Source organism: Lipotes vexillifer, unplaced genomic scaffold (assembly GCF_000442215.2).
Source record: "Lipotes vexillifer unplaced genomic scaffold, Lipotes_vexillifer_v1.1 scaffold265, whole genome shotgun sequence".
In the NCBI taxonomy this organism is placed as follows: domain Eukaryota; kingdom Metazoa; phylum Chordata; class Mammalia; order Artiodactyla; family Lipotidae; genus Lipotes; species Lipotes vexillifer.
Genome location: NW_006795112.1, coordinates 1,831,892 through 1,853,836, shown reverse-complemented (window position 1 = coordinate 1,853,836; position 21,945 = coordinate 1,831,892). Strand labels below are relative to the sequence as shown.

Below are 21,945 nucleotides of genomic sequence, written 5' to 3'. Positions count from 1 at the left end.
TTTAAGTTATTATCTCTCTCAACAGTGATTCAGGCTGTTTGTTAACTTTGAATGCTAATTAATCCAGTAGAGAGACTTACGGTCCCAGATATGGAACACATATATGCCAGTAGAGATGCAAGGGGGAATTAATTAACTCCTAAGCAACCTTACTCTGTTTGAACACACTGTTTGCAAACTGAAATTACTTCCTTAAGAGATAGTGAGGATGCAGAGTGCGGCTTTGAGTAGTTTGCAAAGAATACTCTGTGCTGTAGGGTCTGCCTCATTAGACCAAATATTTGTGTTATTGGAATGTCTCCTTGAAAAACCATTTGATAAAGAGATAATAGTGACAAGGAAGGCCACTAGATAGATAAAAGTCATAGTGCTTGCTGCAATCTGGGAACTTTGAGCTATTGCTTCTTATCTTCTTTTAGTGGAAACTTGTGTGTCAGATGATATGGGCAAGCCTGTGCAAAACTATGGAGAATAGTAGACCTTCTAGAAATTATATACCCTTGTCTGTGTAATTCCTTTACATTACACAATAGGCTTATTCCTAAATACCTTCAGGATATTAAAATTCCAGTCTATTATTATCAGACTGACTCTCTTATAATAGTGAGTAGCTAATGATATGCCCCTTGTGATATTTAAAAATAGTGATACAGCTCTCATTACCACGTCTGTTAGCCCCAGATTTACTCATTCCTGGTCTAAACTGGGTTTTTGGGCTTTTTAAAATTTATCAGTAACAATCCCTAGACTGTGTCTAGAGATGACTTCTTAAACCACCAATAAATGTCTTAGACTACTGGCAAATCAGAAGATGCTTGAAAAATATATGGCAACTAGAAAAAGACCTGTTACAGTAAATAAATAGAAGAAAACACACTTTTAACTAATGCTACTTCTAATAAACTTCTATATTCATGTGGAACTTTGGAGATGAGAGAAGTGACACGAAATATTTTAATTGATACACCTTTATGGTTTTATTGATTTGAATCTTAAAGGACAGATTCTAATACTGGCTTCACGTCATACTTCCTAACAGCATTTAAAAAATATGTTACTGCAGGGTGACTTTCACTGATATAAAATGAATTTTAAAATATTAAAGGTATCTAACATCAGTACTAAGGATTTCTGTTTCTGGCTCTCTGCACCTCTATGGAAATTTCTTTTTCTTCTCCCAACTGTTTACCTGATACTCTTCTGCCCTCTGATTTTGCATTTCTTTTAAGTTGATTTCCCTCACTGATAAACAGATTGAGTTGTGAGATTATGTCCTTTATATTTTTTACTGGAAGTGAGTAAATCCAGAACGTTATACTTGGTGACATTTATTTCAACTCATCAAGGGAATGCCACCCATGTTTGCTTGGTTTGCTGCACTTCAAATAGGACATTGAGAATGCTTGAGTGTTAGTGTAACTTTGCTATCTTTGTTTCAGAATTAACTGAAAATGTGACATGTGCCTCCCACTTGGAGAGGAAAACTTCTCAACAATTTTTTTTTAGTTAATACGTATTAAGTTCTTAAAAGATGTTTGAGTGAGATGCACTAGTGCCAGGGTAGTTAAGAATCTGTTAGTCATTTTGTTTTAAATTTGTTTGGTGTATATATTTATAATTACCTCGCACAAGCTAGGTCTGAGTTAAAATTTGGCATAGAAGTCCATGTAGGGTAGCAAGATAATGCTTCTGTCTAATAAAAAATGTCAGTCTAATGATTAAACTAGTTGAATCCTTCCAGGTTATAGACTTGACTGTCCTTTGGTTAAATATTCCTACAGAGTCCAGTCAGGTCAGAGAAGGTAGTTGGCCATGGTATGAAACATGATTTCCAAACACCTCAGCAGGACTGTTGGCAGAACTGTTTTCCTTAGAATGAGGTGTGTCATTTTGAATACAATAAGATGCCACCTGTTATATTTAGATGGTGACAGAAAGTGTGCATTAAGTTCTGTCCATGAGAGTAAATAGTACTTAGTGGTAGTAAGGGGTGATTATTTGTGGTTGATAATAATAAAGGTCTTGGATGAATTAGAAAGAAATTGTCGAGGCCATTGCTAAAGGGTTTTATGTGTTTATAGACTCAGTGCACATTTGTTGAACACCTTCTGCTTGCTACGTGCTGGCGGTATAGTGATAATCAAGCAGACCTGGTCAGTTTCCTCATGGAACTTAATATCCAGGAGAGGAAATGGGTATTATGTAATCACTCATGTAAATATAGTCTACAAGGGGTAAGTACTGAGAAGTACTACAGATTGTTATATCAAGGGGACCTGAACTTTGTTTGATGGTGACTGTAGCTAATTATGAAATAGACTGAATATAGCCCTATGGCTGACCTCCTCCCCTCCCCCTCCACACCTTTCTTGCTATATGAATCTTGGATATTGTCTTTTGTCCATCCTATTATCCTATCAAAAAATTGCCAGTCTAGAGCTGGGGGATGAAGGATAAGGGTTGTGAGGTGAGGGGAGGGATGATTATACAGGACTCAGGAAGAAGTCACAAAAGTTTGAGTTGTGTGATCCTAACCATTTGGTGTTCAGTTTTGTGTGACTTATACCACCGATGTCCTAGATTTACAAACTATTGGGAGTTCTTATTAAATGTAATATGCAATAAATATATCTATCATCTTATAGTGACATTTACATTCCACATGCATATACATTTATACTGCAGTATATACCATTATGTAGTAATAATTATTAAATATTGATATTCAATCCAAAAACTACAAAGACTAGGAAATGGAGGCACCTTCTAGTTGGGTCATATCAGTGCCTGGAATGAAGTATAATGGAAAGATATGTGAATATGGGGTTAGAAACCCTGGGTTTAAACCCTTGCTCTGTCACTTATTCTTTGATGCCAGTAGTCTCTATTTCTTCTTGTATAAAAGAGAAGTGATCGAACAGTGGCACCAGCCTTCCTTCCATCTATGATTCTGCGATTCACCCTGGCTTCTCCACTTAGGGGTCCATATCCGAATGGGTCAGATAGCCCTATTTTCTCCCACTGAAGCTGATTTGCAGCCCATTTCAGGAAGGTGGAAAACTTGGAGAAATGCCATCTTGAGAAAGCAAATATATTATTCATCTTGTGAAACTTTTATAAAATGCATAATTGTTGGCGGAAAGTATTTAAAAATGCCTTTTTTTCTTCCCTGTTGAATAAAAGCCTAATTACTAAATGTGGAATGGGATCTCCAGATTGATGGTGAGGGTATTGGTTACTCATCCTACTTCCACTTCTAGTATTAAACTAGGATGATGATAGATCAATCAGAATAAAAAAACGGTAGGTGATTTTCAAAATTCATGGATCTCAGAGATATTCTCTTAGTCCGTGAAACTTGCTTTGGCCTAGAATTCAGTTGCTTATGGTGTTTCTCCCACTTCTTTAATCACTGTTACTTCTGTCGCATTAGTAGGTTAAGACAAACACGCATCTACATGAAAATAATTTATTCATTTCAGTAAATTCAGTGAAGAGTAAGAAAAAAGAATAAGTATTTGAAAGAGAGTATAAAATGTGTTCAGGGGCTTCCCTGGTGGCGCAGTGGTTGAGAGTAAGCCTGCCGATGCAGGGGACATGGGTTTGTGCCCCGGTCCGGGAAGATCCCACATGCCGCGGAGCGGCTGGGCCCGTGAGCCATGGCCACTGAGCCTGCGCGTCCGGAGCCTGTGCTCCGCAACGGGAGAGGCCACAACAGTGAGAGGCCCGCGTACCGCAAAAAGACAAAACAAAAAAAACAAAAGAACAACAAAAAAAATGTGTTCAGATATACTAGCTCCTTGATTTGGTTTAGGCTTCAGGAATAATGGGAAATCACTAGTAGCAAGTATTGTGCTGCCTGACACTGGTTTGCTCAGGACCTGTGTTCAGGTGAAAGCAGTGTTACTTCTTTAAGGGCAGAATCAACTTCCCATTTCCTCCTGATCTTCAGTTCAACTCTACAAAAAACTTAGTGACATCCACTGTATAGCAGATCCTGGGATAACCCCCAGGAAAATAATGACATGATCCTCATCCTCCAAAGTTTTTACAGCCCCACAGAGAAGCAGAACATGGAAATAGAGTGAAACAGTAAAATGCTACTGTACAGAGTAGAAAAGAAGTCATGTTTAAGAGAAGTTCTGGGAAAGGCTTCTTGGAGTTGGTGATTCACATGCAGAAATTTTAAGAAAATTTCATCAGGTGAACTTGAAGAAAAGGCTGACGGAAAAGAGAGAAAGGTGTGAAGTCACAGAAGTGTAAAATACACACATGTGAGTGTGAGTACTTGGTATTGCTACGATGATGCTGGGGAAGTGGGGGAAGAGGATTGAAGTCAGAGAAGGGGAAGCAAGACTGTAGTGAAAAGAAAGGAATAGGCCAGAAAAGGAAGGTCTTAACTGCCATGTGTAGCGCCTTGGGTTTTGTCCTTAGGTGATGGAGATATGGAAGGTTTTTGAGCATGTCACTTCATGATCAGATTTTCATTTTGTAAGATTATTTGTGGCTGGATTATGGAGAATGGTGTGATGAGAACTGGATTGCATGGTAGCATGGAGACCTAGTTAAAAGGGTAATGCAATAGTTCAAATGAGTGATGAGATAATTTTCTGGTATAAAATCTCCGATTGATTCATAAATACACTGCCACATTTTAAAATGTCAGCAAATTGAAAATATTTTTGGTATTCAGTAGAACTAATTCATTGCTACTTTTATAGTTTAAAATTATTCATGAAAATGATAGCAATGAAAAATTGAAAGAGGGTTAATATTTTACTTGTCCGTGGAATTAAAGCAGTACACTAAGAGAAAAATTTTCACAGTTATAATTTTGCTATTAATGTGGAATATTACTTTACAAAATGTAAGGTAATGAATTTGTTTTATATATATATACATATATATATCTAGTTGTTTGTGGAAATTATGCATATTTGAAAACAAATGAATGATGTCATATGGTCAGTACATGTAGGTATTTGTCAAATTTGCATTTGATACTGAACTGATTGTTATAATGAAGACTTTGTATTAATTCAAGTCATGGCATAAGTGATGGATATTTTTAAGCAGAAAGTTAAATCCCAAAACGAGAAAGAATGAAAATATTTGTCAGGGAAAATTAAATAGCCATATATGCATATATGACTATAATTTTAAAAAGAGCACGTGTTAAAAGATCATTGCAAATCATATATTTGGAACAGCACATTTGAAAATAGCTTTAAATTGTCTCACAAATAGTGTGGCATATAAGTCTTCTTACCAAATCTTGGTTTTGGTGCATAAGTCCTCACTTCTTAGTTATCACAGCAGGAAACAAAAGTCAGAGTTGATGAAATTAGAATATCCATAGCCTTGTGGGGGGAATAGAATATTAGAGTGCTACATCTTTTTCAGTATGAACCCAAGATTAAAAAAAAAATGTTGCTATTTAAGTACACAGTAGTATACAAGTTATCATAAATGTTAGGTTGTATGCCCCATAATCAAATGGAATAATGATCAGTTTCTGTTGTATGTTATCTTCAATTCAGATGAATGCTCAGGAATCCAATTTCATGCCTTACTATTGGTCAGACTTTCTTTATTTGTGTATAATATTGTGAATGCCTATAGTTTTAGGATTGCAACTTTATTGCACTGCATTCAATGTTATATTATTTATCAGTCTTCAGAGATTACATTGAAGCTTTAGGGGTTAGGATGTATTTGCTATGCATGATTTTTATAAAATTTTTTATAATAACTTTTTCATAGGATCTGTTTATCCTTGTCTCTTTTTCCCCCCATGTCATAATAGAATGTATTATAGTACTTTGAAGAAACTTTTTCAGCAAAATATATTTTTACTACACATTTACCCTTAATAGGTTCTGTTAGGGGAACCAATGACAACATGTTTCAAAGCAGAAATCTTTTCATGCTTGGTTTTTTCTTTGTTTAATGAGATTTCAGGTATATTTTAACAACTGGGGTTTCCCTGATGAATCATTAAAATAAGTGAGTGGGCTGGAAGGTAACACGAACTTTTCTCAGTACTGCTCTATTTTACTCTGCTGGGTTATTGGTTGCTTTTTAAGTAGAACCTGGGTGTGTTGGAGTTGGTGGTTGGAGGTTCAGAAGGGAAGAGGGGAAAGGGTCAGTTAGGAAATACTAGGTAAACCTCTGATGACCTGTCGGCAAATCCTACTCAAATTCTACTTTCCTCAATTTACACCATTTTGTGTTTAAGCTTTCTATTTTTGCTCTGCCAAGCTCAACTTTCCAAGTACTGTATATAGGCAAATAGAAAGTATATTTTCAGCAATTGATTGAAGTTTAAGGTATCAAGCCATGTGTGGATTAGCCTGTGAAATCAATTTCTCATGTGTGTGGGATTAAAATCGTTAAAACCATCATCACTGAAACCATACCTTCCTACAACTAATAGCAGTAAGGTGTCTGTGGAATATATTAATACAACACGTCCTCTAATTTAAAATTATTACTTGGTATTTGGTTGGAAAATTATTTGAATATTATAGGTAACTGCATTGACATCATATATGAGGGCTAATTATGGGTTTCTAATGTGACTTAGCTTTAGTTTTTAAAAATCCACATGAGATATTTATACTTAGCACATCTTTTTCAATAAATCAGTGGCATATGGCAAATTTCCTTTAGCTATACTGTTCAAAAACAAAAAACAAAAAACTGAACTACCACAGCAGTTATAACTGCTGGAGGAGGTAGACAAAAATGTAGTTCACCTTGAAAATGATCATGGCTCAAGGAATAAAGAAACTGGGTCAAGCTTAAAATAAATGCAGGTACGATGACAAAAGTTTTAATATAAATTTAAAAATATTCACAGCATTGGTTTCAGGCTACTTTTGTTCTTGGTGATCTTATCAATAATGCATTACTCATTTTTAATTGAGATGACTCTAATGGCACCTTTTCATTTTGGTCAAAATATTTATATGAAATACTATTGTGATTTTTCACCTTATATTTCCCTCTTAATTGTAGATGTACATTTTTGGAAGGCAGATAATTCTCCAGTAGATCATTTTGACCTCTGGTAATCTTAAATAGAACTTGAAGTGGTTTAACATTCCTGTGTCCTAGCTATCACTTTGACTCTTTTTATATTGCTAAATTAATGTTTAGCATTTAACCACGTATCATTAAATCATAGTATTGATAATGAATTAAACTTTCATAAAGCTTTAATAGTGTAGCAGGTTCTCATTCATCTGGTGTCACTGGGGAATAAAAAATGCTGAAGAAATGAGGTTTTTTAAAACTGAAGCTTACTTGTTTAAGCAGAAAAACTTAAAAGCTGATAAAAATTTATCTGAAACATTTTTTATGCTCTTTTAGGGAGTTTGAATGGATTGGCCATTTACTCATAAAATATCATCATTCTAGTGTCATGTAGAAAGGACGTGGGCTTTCTGTTTGGTGTTTATTCTCCAATGTGGGAAGTTTTGTTTGCTTGTTTCTTCCTTTTAAAATGCCATACCCCTAATTCTAATATACTTACTCCGTTTAATTGTTTCAGGGCTTAAGGTCTGTGGTGGTACATGTGCTAATGCCTTAACAGATTCATAAATCCAGGCACCTATGTAAGACATTTGGCTGCATGTAGGCTCACCCAGCATCTTTTGGCAAACACCTGGCCGCAGCTTCCTGCCATGGAGGAGACCCTGTCCTTCTCTGGAGTGAGGACTTTCAGTTTTGAGGCCCTGTTACTGCTGCTCCAAAACACTCACTCTCCAGTAGCCATTGCTAGTGGTGCAAAATGTCTGTATTTACCTGGCGTGCTCCTGAGAATCTATTATGTCAGGTGACCATCTTCAGTTTTCTGGGATTACTGCTAAAATGGGCAAATGGTGTACTCCCTTTATCTTTTAGTAAATTCCAGCGTAACAGCAAAAATCCTTTTTAACAGTGTCTTTTTTTTTTTTTCCCCAACTCCTGCTCATGTTTCCAGCAGTGTTTTCTAAAACAAAGCTCAATCAAGCACAGTGAAAGTATTATTTGAGCAGTTCTTTAATGTGCTGTAATGACATTTGGTTTGAATCTTATATTTAAAAATCACGTTCCCTTCTTTTGCTTGCACCTAGTGGGAATCATCTTTCTTCCAGGTTGTGCTTAAAGAAGACTATAGGGGAAGAACATAATTTCTTCTTGCTGCAAAAGTTGCAGTAGAAGTAAATGAGGGAACTGCCAGGATATGTCTGTCTCCACAAAACAAGCAGAACAAATTTCCATGAATCAAAGCCACTAAGTATAGTTTTCAGAGGTGGTAGGACATAGTTACTTTCCCTAGAAAAATACCCCAAATACAGGCACACCCTATGGCCACTAGAAGAATGCTCAAGTAAATGCTAGTTCAAACCTGTACATTTCACTCTTCTTACCGAGCTATTAAAGGGGTGGAAATCTACTATAACTATAATCTTTTTTCCACTTTTCTATTTTTCAACCTCCCACACGCTTGGTGTTCAGTTCTGCTTAGTGAGTGTCTTGAATCTACAGCAGCACCTACACGTACTGCCTCCACAGTGGCTGATAGTTTGCAGATAGCTCATGATTCAGACCCATAAGAAACATCTGTAACTATAGGGCATGGTACGTGCTTTAGATTGATCATGGAAAAGGGCAGAGCAATGAAGAACCAGAAAGCTTGTTTTTTTCCAAATATTAATGTTGCTTTCTTTGAGGTTATATGTGAGTGGAATATTCTCTAGAGTGGTTTATATCACATTCCATCACTTGGGGAAATATCTCAGGTCATTTTTGTAAGAACCTTTTAGAGACCTTTTAAGCATATACACAGCATATACACCTTAGTGTGGTTAGGTCAGAGGAAATAAAGCAAGATAGCAGATATCTGTCATGTGATGCAGTTAGCAAATTAGTGTTAAACTGCTTTTATTTTTTCTTGAAACCTTTGATACAATTTTCAAAATTGCCTTTCACTAGTTTTTCATTTGCTTTCTAGAAGTTTCCTTCATTTGAAGGGTTACTGGCTACCATTTTGTTAAACCTGGAGGCTGTTTTGTTAACTTACTGAATACAGCATTATAAAGTTGAAGTCATCAGCCAGCCTGAAAAAATTGAGCTGCATAGCACAGTCTCTGAGCTTACTTCTTGCCCACAAAATCTGCAGTGCTCTCAGATTTGTATTTGAAATACAATCTGCTGATGGGGAATGGGTAACGCCCACTGCCTTTCAAATGCATGTGTATATCTACTTTTCCACCTTTCCTTGGTAAATACGGAGCTGTGTTTGAAAAGAACTGATTTTAAAATGCTGGAGGATTCTATCTTTACTCCTTAAGTAAGGTGGTTTATCCTAATAATGGGAGGGGCAAAATACCTTATTTCTGTTTGTCAGCTGCTATGCTTCAATTTTATCTTCACAGCACACCTCTGAGGTTAGTACTTTTATCCCCATTTTAGAGAAGGTGAGACTAAGTCCTACAATGTTAGGTAGCTTGTCCAAGGCCCTACAGCTAGGACATGACAGAGCTGAGCTTCAAACCTGTATCTCCCTGACTCCAGAAGTCATACCTTTTCCACCCGAGGAGCACTGCTTCCTGTTTTACAGATAAGTGAAGTATGTGTTTGTATCTTTTCCCCAAAAATGCTCACTGGAAGATTTAAGACATCAAGAAATAAGCTTTTTTCACTTCAGTCATTTCTTTGAGAACCGTTTGACACATTTTGCTTTGAAAGGTAATTTAAGCAGGCATTGCTTTGACTGAGCAAAGTAAAGCACAGTTTTCTTAGTTAGGAGCATCACTGAGTTTTTGAGACTAATAATTTTGTGGAACAACATTATTAAGGAAAGCAATATGCTTTCTGAACGAGTGGTGTTTACTTAAGTCATAAAGGAGAATTCAAACATCTGGAATATTTTTAAACAACGTAGTTGTTATGTACCAAGTGATATTTCTTATTTACTTCTTACAGGAAATAGCATATAATTTGAAATATATAAAAGTTTTTACATTCATACATATATTTTTATCTCACTGAGCACTTTAACAAAAGTGATATTATTAAAGTAAAAAGTTGCTTGACAGCCGATTCTCTGTGGTGAAAATTTTACCACATCTTTAATAGTAATGTTACTTTATCGCTCTTAATGCCTTTGTTGTTTAAAATAAGGTTGTAGAAACTTTGCTGGTTCACAAGCATATAGCTTTACCTTACTTTTTTGGTCTTCCTTTGGGGGTGGGATATTGACAAAACTGAGGAAGTGGTCAAGCGTCTCAAGAAATTGTATCCTAAAGATTTTTAACACTAGAGAATAGAGATTTGAATATGAGTGTGCTGTCTTCTAAATTTGGATTCGTTGGAGGCATTGGTAGCTGATGAATTTAAAGATGGATTAATATGAGAGTTCCAGAATCAGAGAATTCCTGAACTGGAAAGGCCCATGCAAATGAAGCGCTCTTGGAGTGAAAGTGTTAGTTAGGACATGAGTTCAGTGACTGTCCATGTCTAGATAGAGCTCTAGGCCAAGCCAGTGCTGAGGTTACTGAGTCAGGGTCATAGCCGTTCCAGCCAGGAAGTGAGTGATCACAGTGGGAGAGAACTTTAAACTTCCTGGGTAGGAGAAAAAACTGAGTCATTGTGGAAGTAATCTTAAGACATGAAGAAAACAGAAATCAGAAAAATAAAGCATCTTTATTTCCTCTTATTAACATGAATGGTATAAAAATACTGATTCCAAAGTACAAACCTCAAGTGTTATATACTTTTTAAAAAAGCAGGACAAGCCTATTTAAAAAAGTAATTTGTCTGTAAATGACTTTATTTGCTTTCTGGGTATAATATTTTAACATATTTATTTGAAAATATTTATACAAATTTTTTTTCTTAATATCTAGAATCTGTGAAGACTTGAAAGGGCCAATGAGTATTCTCATCATTGAGGCATTCTATGGAGGGTCCCATAAACAGCTGGTGGATCTGCTTCAAGAAGAGTTAGAATACTGTGTTCTTTATACCCTTCCTGCAAAGAAATGGCACTGGAGAGCACGGACGTCGGCTTTGTACTTCTCTCAGAATATTCCCGCCAGTGAGCATTACAGGTAATTAGAGCCCAGGCTGCATCTCCAGCCTGTTTTAAATGTACTTGTTCTAAGGAGCTTGCTTCTCTGTTGGCTTCTGTGAGATTTCCTTCAACTATGGAATTGGTCAGAATGACTACAGTAGCTATTCCTTTAGCGACAGCAGAGCAGCCGAGTACGTTTGTACTCTGAGGACACCTGGTCGGTAGGAAAGTGGATTCATTTAGAGCCTGCATGCCTTTTCTCATTTGTCTTGTGCTTTTATCACATGCACGTGTGGGTGTATGATGACATTTTTTGGCCTGAGATGAGAGTTGATCTTGTGCACATTTGGTTTTTGCTTCCATAACCTCCCATGCCTCTTTTAGTGAGTATGCTGTCTTAAGGTGCCTGCTCTGTACTAGGAGCTAATGTTGGAAAGATGGATATGACCAAGGCCTGTGCCCTTACAGTCTTTAAAGACTATTCAGAGATGAGTAGTTTTTAAAGTGTCATGAGAGTATGAAAAGGGGAGAAGTTGATTTTGACTGTGACAAATTGGAGGTCGCTTTGTAGAGTTGGTCAACTTTGCTTTGTCTGGAAGGATGAATAGACTTGGGGGACACAGGCCTCAGTTTTGAATTTTGAATTGTTAGGAAGTGGGAACTAGGGGGACCTATTAGAAGGGCTTACGAGATACACTGAAAAGTGTGGATGGGAAATACCAATTCCATTTTAAGGAAACAGTAGAATGGAATCCTCCTGAATATCCTTACTGCCATATGTCTCCTGATGGTTAAATAGTGGAAGATTATCCTGTGGTTTACATATCCGATGTTCTTACCATTCTGGGCCCTTCTGTGTAGGACTGCATTGGTGGTGGCAGGAGTCGGGAGGGCCAGACTGATAATGAATGGAGTTCGAGCAGCTAGGTTGTTAGAGAAAGGGCACGTTGCAAGCTGCAGAGCTCACCTTGGCGTCAGCAGCCATATCCATCTGCTGCTGCTTGTAAGGTGGGGCAGAGACAAGGGAGAGAGCAGCTTGAGATTTAAATGTAGGTTGCTGTTCTTAGTAGTAATTTGGGGGATTCAGAAAATAACCCATTTGGTGTATAAAAGCCATGCATCGCCTCTGAGAATTCAGATTGTCAGATGGAACAGCAGTGAGCACTCAAGTCATGTTGCTTGGGATTATAAAGGTAAAAGCTGTTTGGGGGCATATTGAGAATTTTGTATTTTTCTAATCTAAAGTGTATTTCTCCTTACATAATTTAATGTTTTATATTCTGATAGTCACCAAGTGAGTATTGTGGATTCACTAGTAGTATTAGAAATTTCAGTGCATGTATCAATATAAAAGTTTTCAAGGCAATGACAAGTGAGTCGTTGCCTTGAAACAGTGCTAAACAGGATTTTAGCACTGTTGCTGTGCTAAAATTGATTGTTTATAGTTGCTTTCACATCTCATTTAACTGTATTTTCTCAGCACCAATTGCATTATATTACTTAAGGTCAAGTAATCCAGTTGGCTTTATGGCACATTTTCATTTAACATTACCATTTGATATAATACATTCATACATACCAAATGATATAATACATTTCTACAATGATTTGAGCATTGAAACAAACCATTTCTGTATCTGCTGTTAGATTTCATTTTGATTACGCAGCGTTTTGGAATGGAATTTTTGTATCACAAATATATGTGTGTGGATAGCATGCAAACAAACACTTCTGTGCCTGTGGCTTCCCCACTATGTTTGAGGTCTGAAGCATTTGAGGTAAAACATCACATTGCTTTTTGAAGCAGTCTTATTTGAGAGGTAGATTTCTGAAAGATGGTGTCATAAAATATAAAGTTTTACTCTCTGATAGCCATAACCTCCAGGTCCTAACAGTGGTATCTGTGATCTTTCAAACTCAGCCATTTAAGCTGCAGTTAATGGTACTTATTAATCTAATCAGACTTCACTAAAACATATACCTCACCAGTCTAACTTACAGTTATATTTGACTAACGATAACCTATCTACTCTTTACCAAATAACCTTTCTGAATACTTTTAGAAAAACAGCAGCAGCTTGAAAACTTATATACGAAGTTAAAAAATATGCTCACTCAACTCTAGATAGAAGTGCAAGAATGACGTTTTGTTACACCAGATAATTCTGATCTCTGTGGAGACATTTAAAGATATGAAAAGTTCTTGATTTCTATTTACTTACTCTATTTGTACATTTGTCAAATGAAATCACCAAAATTCATAAAGATAAAATGATTAAGCACCAATATTGCATACCATGCAAAAACTACTCTGAACTAGTAGGAATGTGTCTGATAAGAAAGACCTTGAATGTAGGTACACAGGTTATTTTTTTCAACATCTGTATACATAGTCATTGTTTTTATAAGCTCGTTATCTGGGTAATATTTTATTACTAAAAGAATAAATGCTCCAGCCTAATTAATCAGCTTGATTCTGCTTTATCTTGACAGTGAAAATAATACATCATGATTCACATTTAGAGCTGTTTAATTTTTATTACAGATTACAAAAGCTCCACAATTTATTTTTCTCAAAAGTAGTTTGGTAATTATTAGGTTTTATTAAAGGCTTGCCTTCTGGAAACTTCACAAAATGCAGAAAAATGTTTCTGAGGATGGGCCTCAAATTTCATGTTCTGAAATGTATGAGTCATTTGTCCCAGCATCAAGCACTTCTACTTTCTTAAAATATACCTAGAGTAGGCATCAAAGATATTTCGTTCTTCTTTCTTTCTGCAATATCTTTACTGAACTGAAAGAATCGCTCTTACTTAAAATCATTTTTTTCACTCTCAGATGCTTACAGTTATATTTTCATTCCATCTGAGGTATTGTGGCAGATACTGATCATTGCCCACCTAACAGTGCTTCTTCCTTGTTAACAGAATTAGTTTTCTTTGGCATGGCTAAGTACCCAGCCCCTGGGAGTGAAGCTTGATGGACTTAAGTCGGTCATGATGATTCCGTTCTCTGCCAGATTTTCCCAGTTTTCCTTGAAGCTAGTGCTGGATTCTGGCAAATTCAGTTTAAATAGATGACTTCTGGGGGTTCTTCCAACTAAGTTTATTTTATTTTATTTTGTGCTTTACTTATAAAAAGAGAAAGCCAGCTCCCCTTCTCTGCGTTTCATTGTGGTTATGATGTCTACAACTAGCAGATGACAAGATGAGGACAAAACACCTGAGCTGCCATAAATGGCTGATGAAAAGCTGGAATGCTATAGCTACCTAGTACCCTGAAAACCCTCTGTCCCTAAAACATCTAGCTATGTTTTATAAAACGTATTAAATTTTGTTTTAAGTTCATAGCCAAGCAGAGTAAGAGCGGATCTGGGGAGGGATTTGGAAATTAGAGTGGTCACCTTGCTTTGAAGCCGTGGCTGCGTAGTTTTCATAAAGGGGACTGGTTAACTGAGTTATGTTATGTTCTTGAAATGAAATACTGTGCAGCATTAACCTGAATTAGGAAGCTTTCTGTGTCCTCTTATTGGAATCTCTCCAAGACAAGTGACCAAAAGTAAGGTGCCAAAGAGTGTTATTGGTGCTATCTTTGGTGCCAAGAAAGGAGGTTATAAGAACAAAACAATGGAAGAGTGCATTGGAAATGAATGAAGATACTTGCCTGGGGATTAGTGTAGCAGAGGTTGTTGGTGCCCCACCCATATCCCTCCCACCTTTCTCTTGTGTGCCCTGGCCAGCTTCCTGCTGTCAGTCTCTGCAGCCCTTTTTGCCTGGGGGAGTAGCTGCTCTGCCAGTGCAGGCAACAGGCCCCAGTAGCCCTCTGCCAGTGATCTTCGCCCCTCAGATGAAATCATTCTGAAGTGTGAACAGGAGAGAAATCATTAACAAAGATTCCTCAAAAACCCTGTAAGTCAGGAAATTAAAGCATAATTCTAAATAATTCATGGGTCACAGAAGAAATTATAATGGATACTAAAAAATAGAACTGAGTCATAGTGAACATACTGCATATCACAATGTGGGTTGCATCTAAATTGACAGTCGCAGCCACATCATCTTTAATAAATTTATTTTTATTATTGTCTTTTTAAATTGTGATATGCAGTGCCTTCTAAAGCTTGGCCCAGGGCAGGGCTCCTCTTACTTTAATCTAGGAGGAGTACTGGGAAGGAAGCAATAAAAAGAGTAAAAAATAGTGAAATTGAAAGCATATATATATATATATATATATATATATATATATACATAAAATGGAGATGAACAAACTAAAATTAGTGATTTTGAAATAATAAAACAGATATAAATCCAGGCATGCTTTATTTATTTTTTTAAGGCACAATTCATTTTTGGAGTGAAAAAAATATAGCTACAGATACGACACACATCAATAAAAAGGAGGAAATACTGTTAATAATTTTATGTTAATACATTTGCAAACTTAGACAATATGGATAGTTTCTTAGAAAAACATAACTTCTAACACCTTACTCAAAATGAAATAGAAAATCCGAATGGAGCTGTAATCATTAAAGTTGTTGTTACATTAACTAAAAATCTCGCCATTAATAGACAGAGGCTGGGTCCTCGTGCAGGTCGGTTTACACCAGTGCTTCTATGTCTCTTTCCAGATTTGCGTTACATGAGATCAAGTGTCTAGTTTTTTAGGTTTTCTGTTTCTTGTAGCCATACTAGTCCTAATTGGTGTTGATTATCATTATTAATGATATCTCCCTTCCCTACCCCCAACCTCTGACCTTTTTTCTTTTTTTTTAAATGTCTAAGGAGGGGCAAGGAAAGCAAATAGTTGGATAGAAATTAAATTGAATGAAAGTTCAGTTGGGTCAAGTAATGTATAAAGTGAAATTCAAGCTTAAGGTGATATTTGATTGTTGATAATTCTGTTATGATTTGCCATTTTCTTAAATGGTACCTTGACTGTGTCTTTTCATTAAGCAGATTCTCTTTCAGGGAAGCTGTGATTTATTTATTTATTTATTTTTGTTCTTAATTGAACTATTTGCTGTGAAACATTGAACATAACTTTCTTTGGGAGAGTGAACATTTTTAACTGATATGAACTACCTATGTATGTTTGATGTTTTTAGCTAGGCTTTGTGAATAAAGATATGGCTAAACTAGTGAATATAGGTAAATTAATAAGGAAGGTGGTGGTTTCTCAAACAATTCTTTTATAAATTAATAATTCAATTACTTTGCTTGGCAATTATATCTTGTTTTGAATTGTTACCTCTTGTTAAAGATATAACTTTCTGAATAATATAATAATACTTTAGTAATAAAACATCATTTTATTAAAATGTACCTTTCTGAATAATTTAATACCATCTTAATCATGAAGACACCTTTATATTAGTGTGCATCATAGTTGGGAATATAAAAGTAAATGATGACTTGTTAAGAATTTGTAGGTAAGTGAAGTATTGTTAGGCATACAAAGGGCAGTCATTTTGCATCTCTATAACCAAGGTAAGATTTGATGGATTTAAATAATAGTAATAATAGCTAACATATTGAACATTTACCATGTAGTAGACATTCTACAGTCCTGGAAGCTAGATATTGTTTTCCTGGTTTAGCAAAGGTAGAATCTCAGGCTTAGAGTCAGGTTACTTGCACTGGGTTGCACAGCTAGTTATGGTAGATACGTGATTTGAGCTCAAGTCTGGCCACTTGCAAAGGCCATACACTGTTCGTTCTTTTTAAGCCCATGCTTTTAACCACTATGCTATCTCATTAGCTTGCTGAAGTAGGTTAATTAAGTAAATTAAGCCCGACTACCTCTTGATGAAAAAATATATTACTAGATTTCTCTATTAGAAGTGGGTGGTAGTGCCTCTTGTGGTCTTGAGAAGGGATATAGTGGAGGCTGATGTCTGGGAACCAAGAGTCTTTCTAGGTTTGCAAATGTGATTTTTTCATTTTTTCTTAGCACATTTCTCTTTAGCTTTTAGCGATAGAAGTCACATGTCATTTGAATTTTCCTCTTGAGGTTTTTCTTTAAATCCAAATAAAATGCTACATGTGATGCTTTTTTAAAATTATCGGGTAAACTCATGAATGAAAATAACATTCTTGTTTGTGGTGCTCAGTACCTGCCATTACCAAATTACCCTCAAACTGCTATACTGTGAAGTTCTCTACTTGGTTTATGAACTTGGCTAGAGACAGCATTCCAGTACTGCCCAGCTCACTGCTCTTATATCATTACCAGTTGCGTACAGTTCTTGGGGTTTGGATGATGTTCTGACACTGCGTAAATAATATTATCATTAGGTACAATGCAGCATCCCATAGTCTGACCCATATGTGACTCTTCCATTTATGAGAACTGGCCGAGAGTTTCCTTGTCACCGTTGCCCAGCCGGCCAGCTTCCCTATCCTATACTTCCTAATTGTGGGATTCCCTTTTGGTTTGTTTTTCTACCGATCTGCTCTTGTGTCTAGGCAGTCCACTCAGCAGCTTTTTAGTATTTGTACAGTGCTTAGGGCTTTGTTCACAATATTACATCTCAGTGAACTCTCCTCTGATTGACAGTGTAAAACCACCTGGACTTTTATGTTGAAAATGTAACTGACCCCAACGCCACAGAAATAATATAATACTGCACACCAAATAACTAACCATTCAGTCAGTCTCGGTTTCTCTGTCTCTCTCTGTCTCTCTCTGCCTATCTCTCTTTTCTCTCACATACAAAGACATGCACATGCACATGAATGACTAACTTTTAAATTACTGTAACACATCCTTCATTGCAAAACTGGAAACTGTGTCACAAGCATCCTAAAGGAGGGTTTCCAGACTTTATCTTTTCCACTTTTCTTTGTCTTTCTTTTTCAGTGCTGTCAAGAAGTAAAGTATTCCAGTAGCAAGAAAAATTTTTTTTCATGTTATGGAGTTCGTAGTTTATTCTCACCATCAACTGCTAATTCAAAAGTGTCTGTATACTTAGTAGCAAGCACTGTGAACCCACTGCTTCCAAGGAGTTAAGCACAACAGTGGAACTTCAAGTGCATGTTTTTAATATTCCTTCTAGCATATTTTAAAAATAAAATAAAATTTCACATTTAAGATTCTATATAGCCCCCAGGTAACAGTGCATCAGGATATAAGATATTATTTTGAACAGACTCTGTACCTTAAAGACCTATAGGATAAATCTCCCATATAGTTAACCTTTGAAATTTGACAACTGTATTTTAAAAGACAAACTGGATGTTTATTACACTTTTACAGAGGAGAGAAAATCATTATTTTTAATGAAGGAAATGGAAAGAGCAAAAACCCCCCAAACACCCTAAAATGGATGCAAAATCATACTATTGTATAAAAATACTTTGGCTGTAGAGTAAGGACCTTCATAATTTTGCTTTTAGAAGTCACATGCTTATTTTTCACATAACAATTGAAACTGTGAGTCTGATCTTAGAGTGCTTCTAATCTAGTTGTTTTAGGTATTTTCATTGCACTTCCACTCCCAACATTTGTTTGTTTATTTGAGAAAGTGTTTCTGCTTTTATTAAGGTCTTAGTCAATGAAATATGTTTGCTTTGGGAGCTGTATAGGGTGTGCACAGGTCTGAGTGTCTGACATCCTGTATTCAGGGCTTCTAAAGCTGTGGTGCAGATACTCTGGTACCCTTCCCTTCTCTTAAGCCTCCCCTCTTAGGGAAGCTTTCACACTCACCTATTTCCTTGGGATCAGATTTGGCCTCCTAGCCATCTTTGGACACACTGTCCTGTTTATTAAATGGCCAATTCTTGTGCATCTCTTCTTTGTTTATACTCTGTGGTTCTTTCACATGATGGACCTGCTGGCCTCCTGACCAGCCAGCCCACAAAGATAACTGCAGGCGGAAGGCAGGAGCTGAATCAGGTCTTGTGCTTACAAAAGAGCATACATGTCCCTTTCATTCTTCTGTCTTTCTGAAGAACATAATCCTATATTTTAGTAAATTTTTTCCTGTAAGTAGTCTTTCCTATGTTTCTCTTTGTTCACCATCTCATGCTGATCATCAAAGTTTAACACTCCCTTTTGAGGAGAAATTCCTGGTGACTGAATACATGTAGTTGAGAGAGGGCAGGAGGGTGGGATCGTTTGACCAGACTTGGTATCTTTTGGTTCTTTTCTAAGCTTGTTTCCATTTTTTTCCCCTTCATCAGCATGTATTAAGAACTTTTACGTCCAGAGCCAGTGCCTATGCGAGCACTGGTGATGTAAAGGCAGACTTGACAAACGTGGACGTACAGTGCTGACACTTATTAAGCATTTAGTAAACTCTGTTGATTGAAAGAAAATTTAATTCCTGTATATCCAATTGTTATACTAGTAATTTGGATTAAATAATCCCTGATTAAAAACCATCAGTGACTTCACCTTGAGTACGTAAAAATCCAGATTACATATAGGGCTCATAGGGCCCTGCCTGCCTCTGCAACCTCATCTCTTATCCCTGACATCTCACTGATGTGCTGTAGTAGCGGCATTGGCCTTGTTCACTTACTCTGAAACGTCAAGCTCTTTCCTGCTTCAGGTGCTGCTGCTTCTTGCTGGTCCTTCAGCTGGTAACACTAACTCATGTCCCCTCCCCACACCTTTGCTTACTTCTTCCCATCCTTCACCTTCTCAGAGAGGCCTTCCCTGATCAGCCTATCTATTTCAGCATCCTAAATTAATGTATATTAGTTACATTGCATATAATTTGTAATTATTTTATTATTTTTTTTTCTTTTTTCATTATTCTGTGAGTTCCGTGATGACAAGGACCATATTTGTCTTGTTTACCATTTTTATCTCCAGTACTTAATTTGCTTCCTAGCAGATAGTAGCTGTTGAGTAAATATGGTTGAATGAATGCTTTCATATCTGTGGGTTTGAAAATACAAACAAAATATGGTTGTAATTGACTTTGCTAATTTTGCTTATTTTTTTCAGCTCTCAGCACTACCAGTATCATGTGTCCAGGGATATCGTCTCTTCTGCACAGAGACTGCTTAGAGACATTTAAGGGCCTCAGAATTCTGGGATTAAACTAAATAATTCCTTATACACTTACTCACTTATTCTTATGGGTTGTATTAATCATACTATGATATCAATCATCATTTGTTATGTAAATTTTGATAATAGAAAATATATTTTTCTGGAATTTCCCCTGTATAAAAATGTTTCTGGAAAAAAAAATGTTTCTTAGTTCAGGAAACTTTGTAGAATCTAGCATATGTGTGAGATAATCTTGTAAAATTTCACATGATTATATTTAAGGCTTTTTAGATTTGGCAATAGCCACCCATGAAGAGTGGCCTTTTAATATATGGTGTGGAAGCTATAGGATAAATGAGAGATTAGAATTTGTCCCGAAGAAGTATTTCGCTTGGCCGCTGCAATTATTTAAGCATTTTTAATTTTTACTGCTTTTAAGACAGATAGACATTCTTTGTTTTGGTCACAAATACAACTAGTTGCCATTGTTTTATACTGACCTGCTTCTGTATTTATGTTACTTAACTGGTCCATTTAGGCCTTTATGTTTGTAGCCTCTGGTCTAGACTCTGTCCAAGAATGCATCTTCAGATACTCTTCAATAAAATATATTTAAATGTACATATACATAAAGGAGTTTATAAAAAATATAAATCACTCATGTTGGAAAGAAACAATATACTCTAGTAGGGGAATCAGCAGTTCTGGGTTCTAATCCCAACTCTGCCATCAATTAGTTGTTTGGCCTTGGAAAAGTCATGTTTTTTAACCTTAGAGTCTTATATTTTTCATCTGTAACTAAAGGTTTTGGTTTCTTCTACTGAGTTCTATGATGTCTTAAACAAGGAATTAAAATCAAGATCAAGATTTAAAGAATTCTAACACAAAAGACAAATTTGTTCTGTCTCTCATTCAACTTTGTTATCAACCACTGCTTCATTTAATACAGAAATTATTTCCTTATCTTGTTTGTGTATCTTCTTGAATATTTACTTTTATTTATAGAGTTAAGAGACTTTTGAGCCATAATTCTTTCCAGTAGTGCTTATATCTTTTAAGTTGTTCTGATATGACTTATTTGTTTGGATCTTCTGTTCCAGCCTCAGAATGTCATGTTTATATCTGCCTTTTCAAAGAGAAGGTGCTTGACCTTTGTGTTAGCTATCTGTCTCTATAGGGCATGGAACATAAGACATGTACACTAAATACTGAATATGTTACTATAGACCTCACACAGAAGAGTCAGGACTGCAAAGAGGGTAGCATTCACTAAAGAAGTACAGAGGAGGGAGTTTAATCCTCATTCAGGAAATTCTGAGGTAGACCTCCTGAGAAGATGTTAGAGATTTTAATAGATAGAGGTGACGTGGAAGGGTGCTGTAGAAGAAGGAAGTGTTGTGAACAAAGGTATTAATGCAGGAAAATTGGGAAATGTTTGGAAATCTCTAAAATCTTGGTTTAGCACAAACATATTCTGAGTTAGGAGGAGTTGTGGAACATCAGGTTGGGAGGATAAGGCAGATTTTGTCTAGTTCATGAACATTCTTGAATTCAAGGTTAAGAATTTAGGGAGCTTTTGCTTTAGGTTATGAGTATCCTTTGATGGCTCTATTACTCAGGACCCTATTAGTTGCACATGATAGACCCCAATTCAAAATCAGTTAAACATAAGGGAAAATGTATTGGCTCATGTAACTGAAAGTCCTAGAGTGGTTGACTCCAGGCAAAGCTGGATCCAGTGATTAGGCCTCTTGTTTTCTTGACTCTGCTTTCCTCTGGTTTGGCTCTCTCCAAGTGGATCTCTCCCAGAGCTAAGTTATATCTCACCCAGCTTAGTTACCCTATCTGAAAGAGCGTACCACTCTTGGCAGTTGTAG

General features: G+C 36.3%; 1 protein-coding gene across 3 annotated transcripts in view; it reads left to right on the top strand.

The window, feature by feature from the left end:
- Positions 1 to 21,945, top strand: part of QTMAN (queuosine-tRNA mannosyltransferase) — a 310,769-nt gene that overhangs the window by 18,753 nt on the left and 270,071 nt on the right. For 2 of the 3 annotated variants that reach the window (XM_007467473.1, XM_007467471.1), the window contains 2 exons: positions 8,142 to 8,207; positions 10,899 to 11,102. In XM_007467473.1, the coding sequence (XP_007467535.1) occupies positions 10,924 to 11,102 (179 nt within the window). In that variant the 5' untranslated portion in view covers positions 8,142 to 8,207; positions 10,899 to 10,923. Of the gene's footprint in view, positions 1 to 8,141; positions 8,208 to 10,898; positions 11,103 to 21,945 lie in introns of those variants that run through there. The other variant, XM_007467472.1, reaches the window with a different exon arrangement.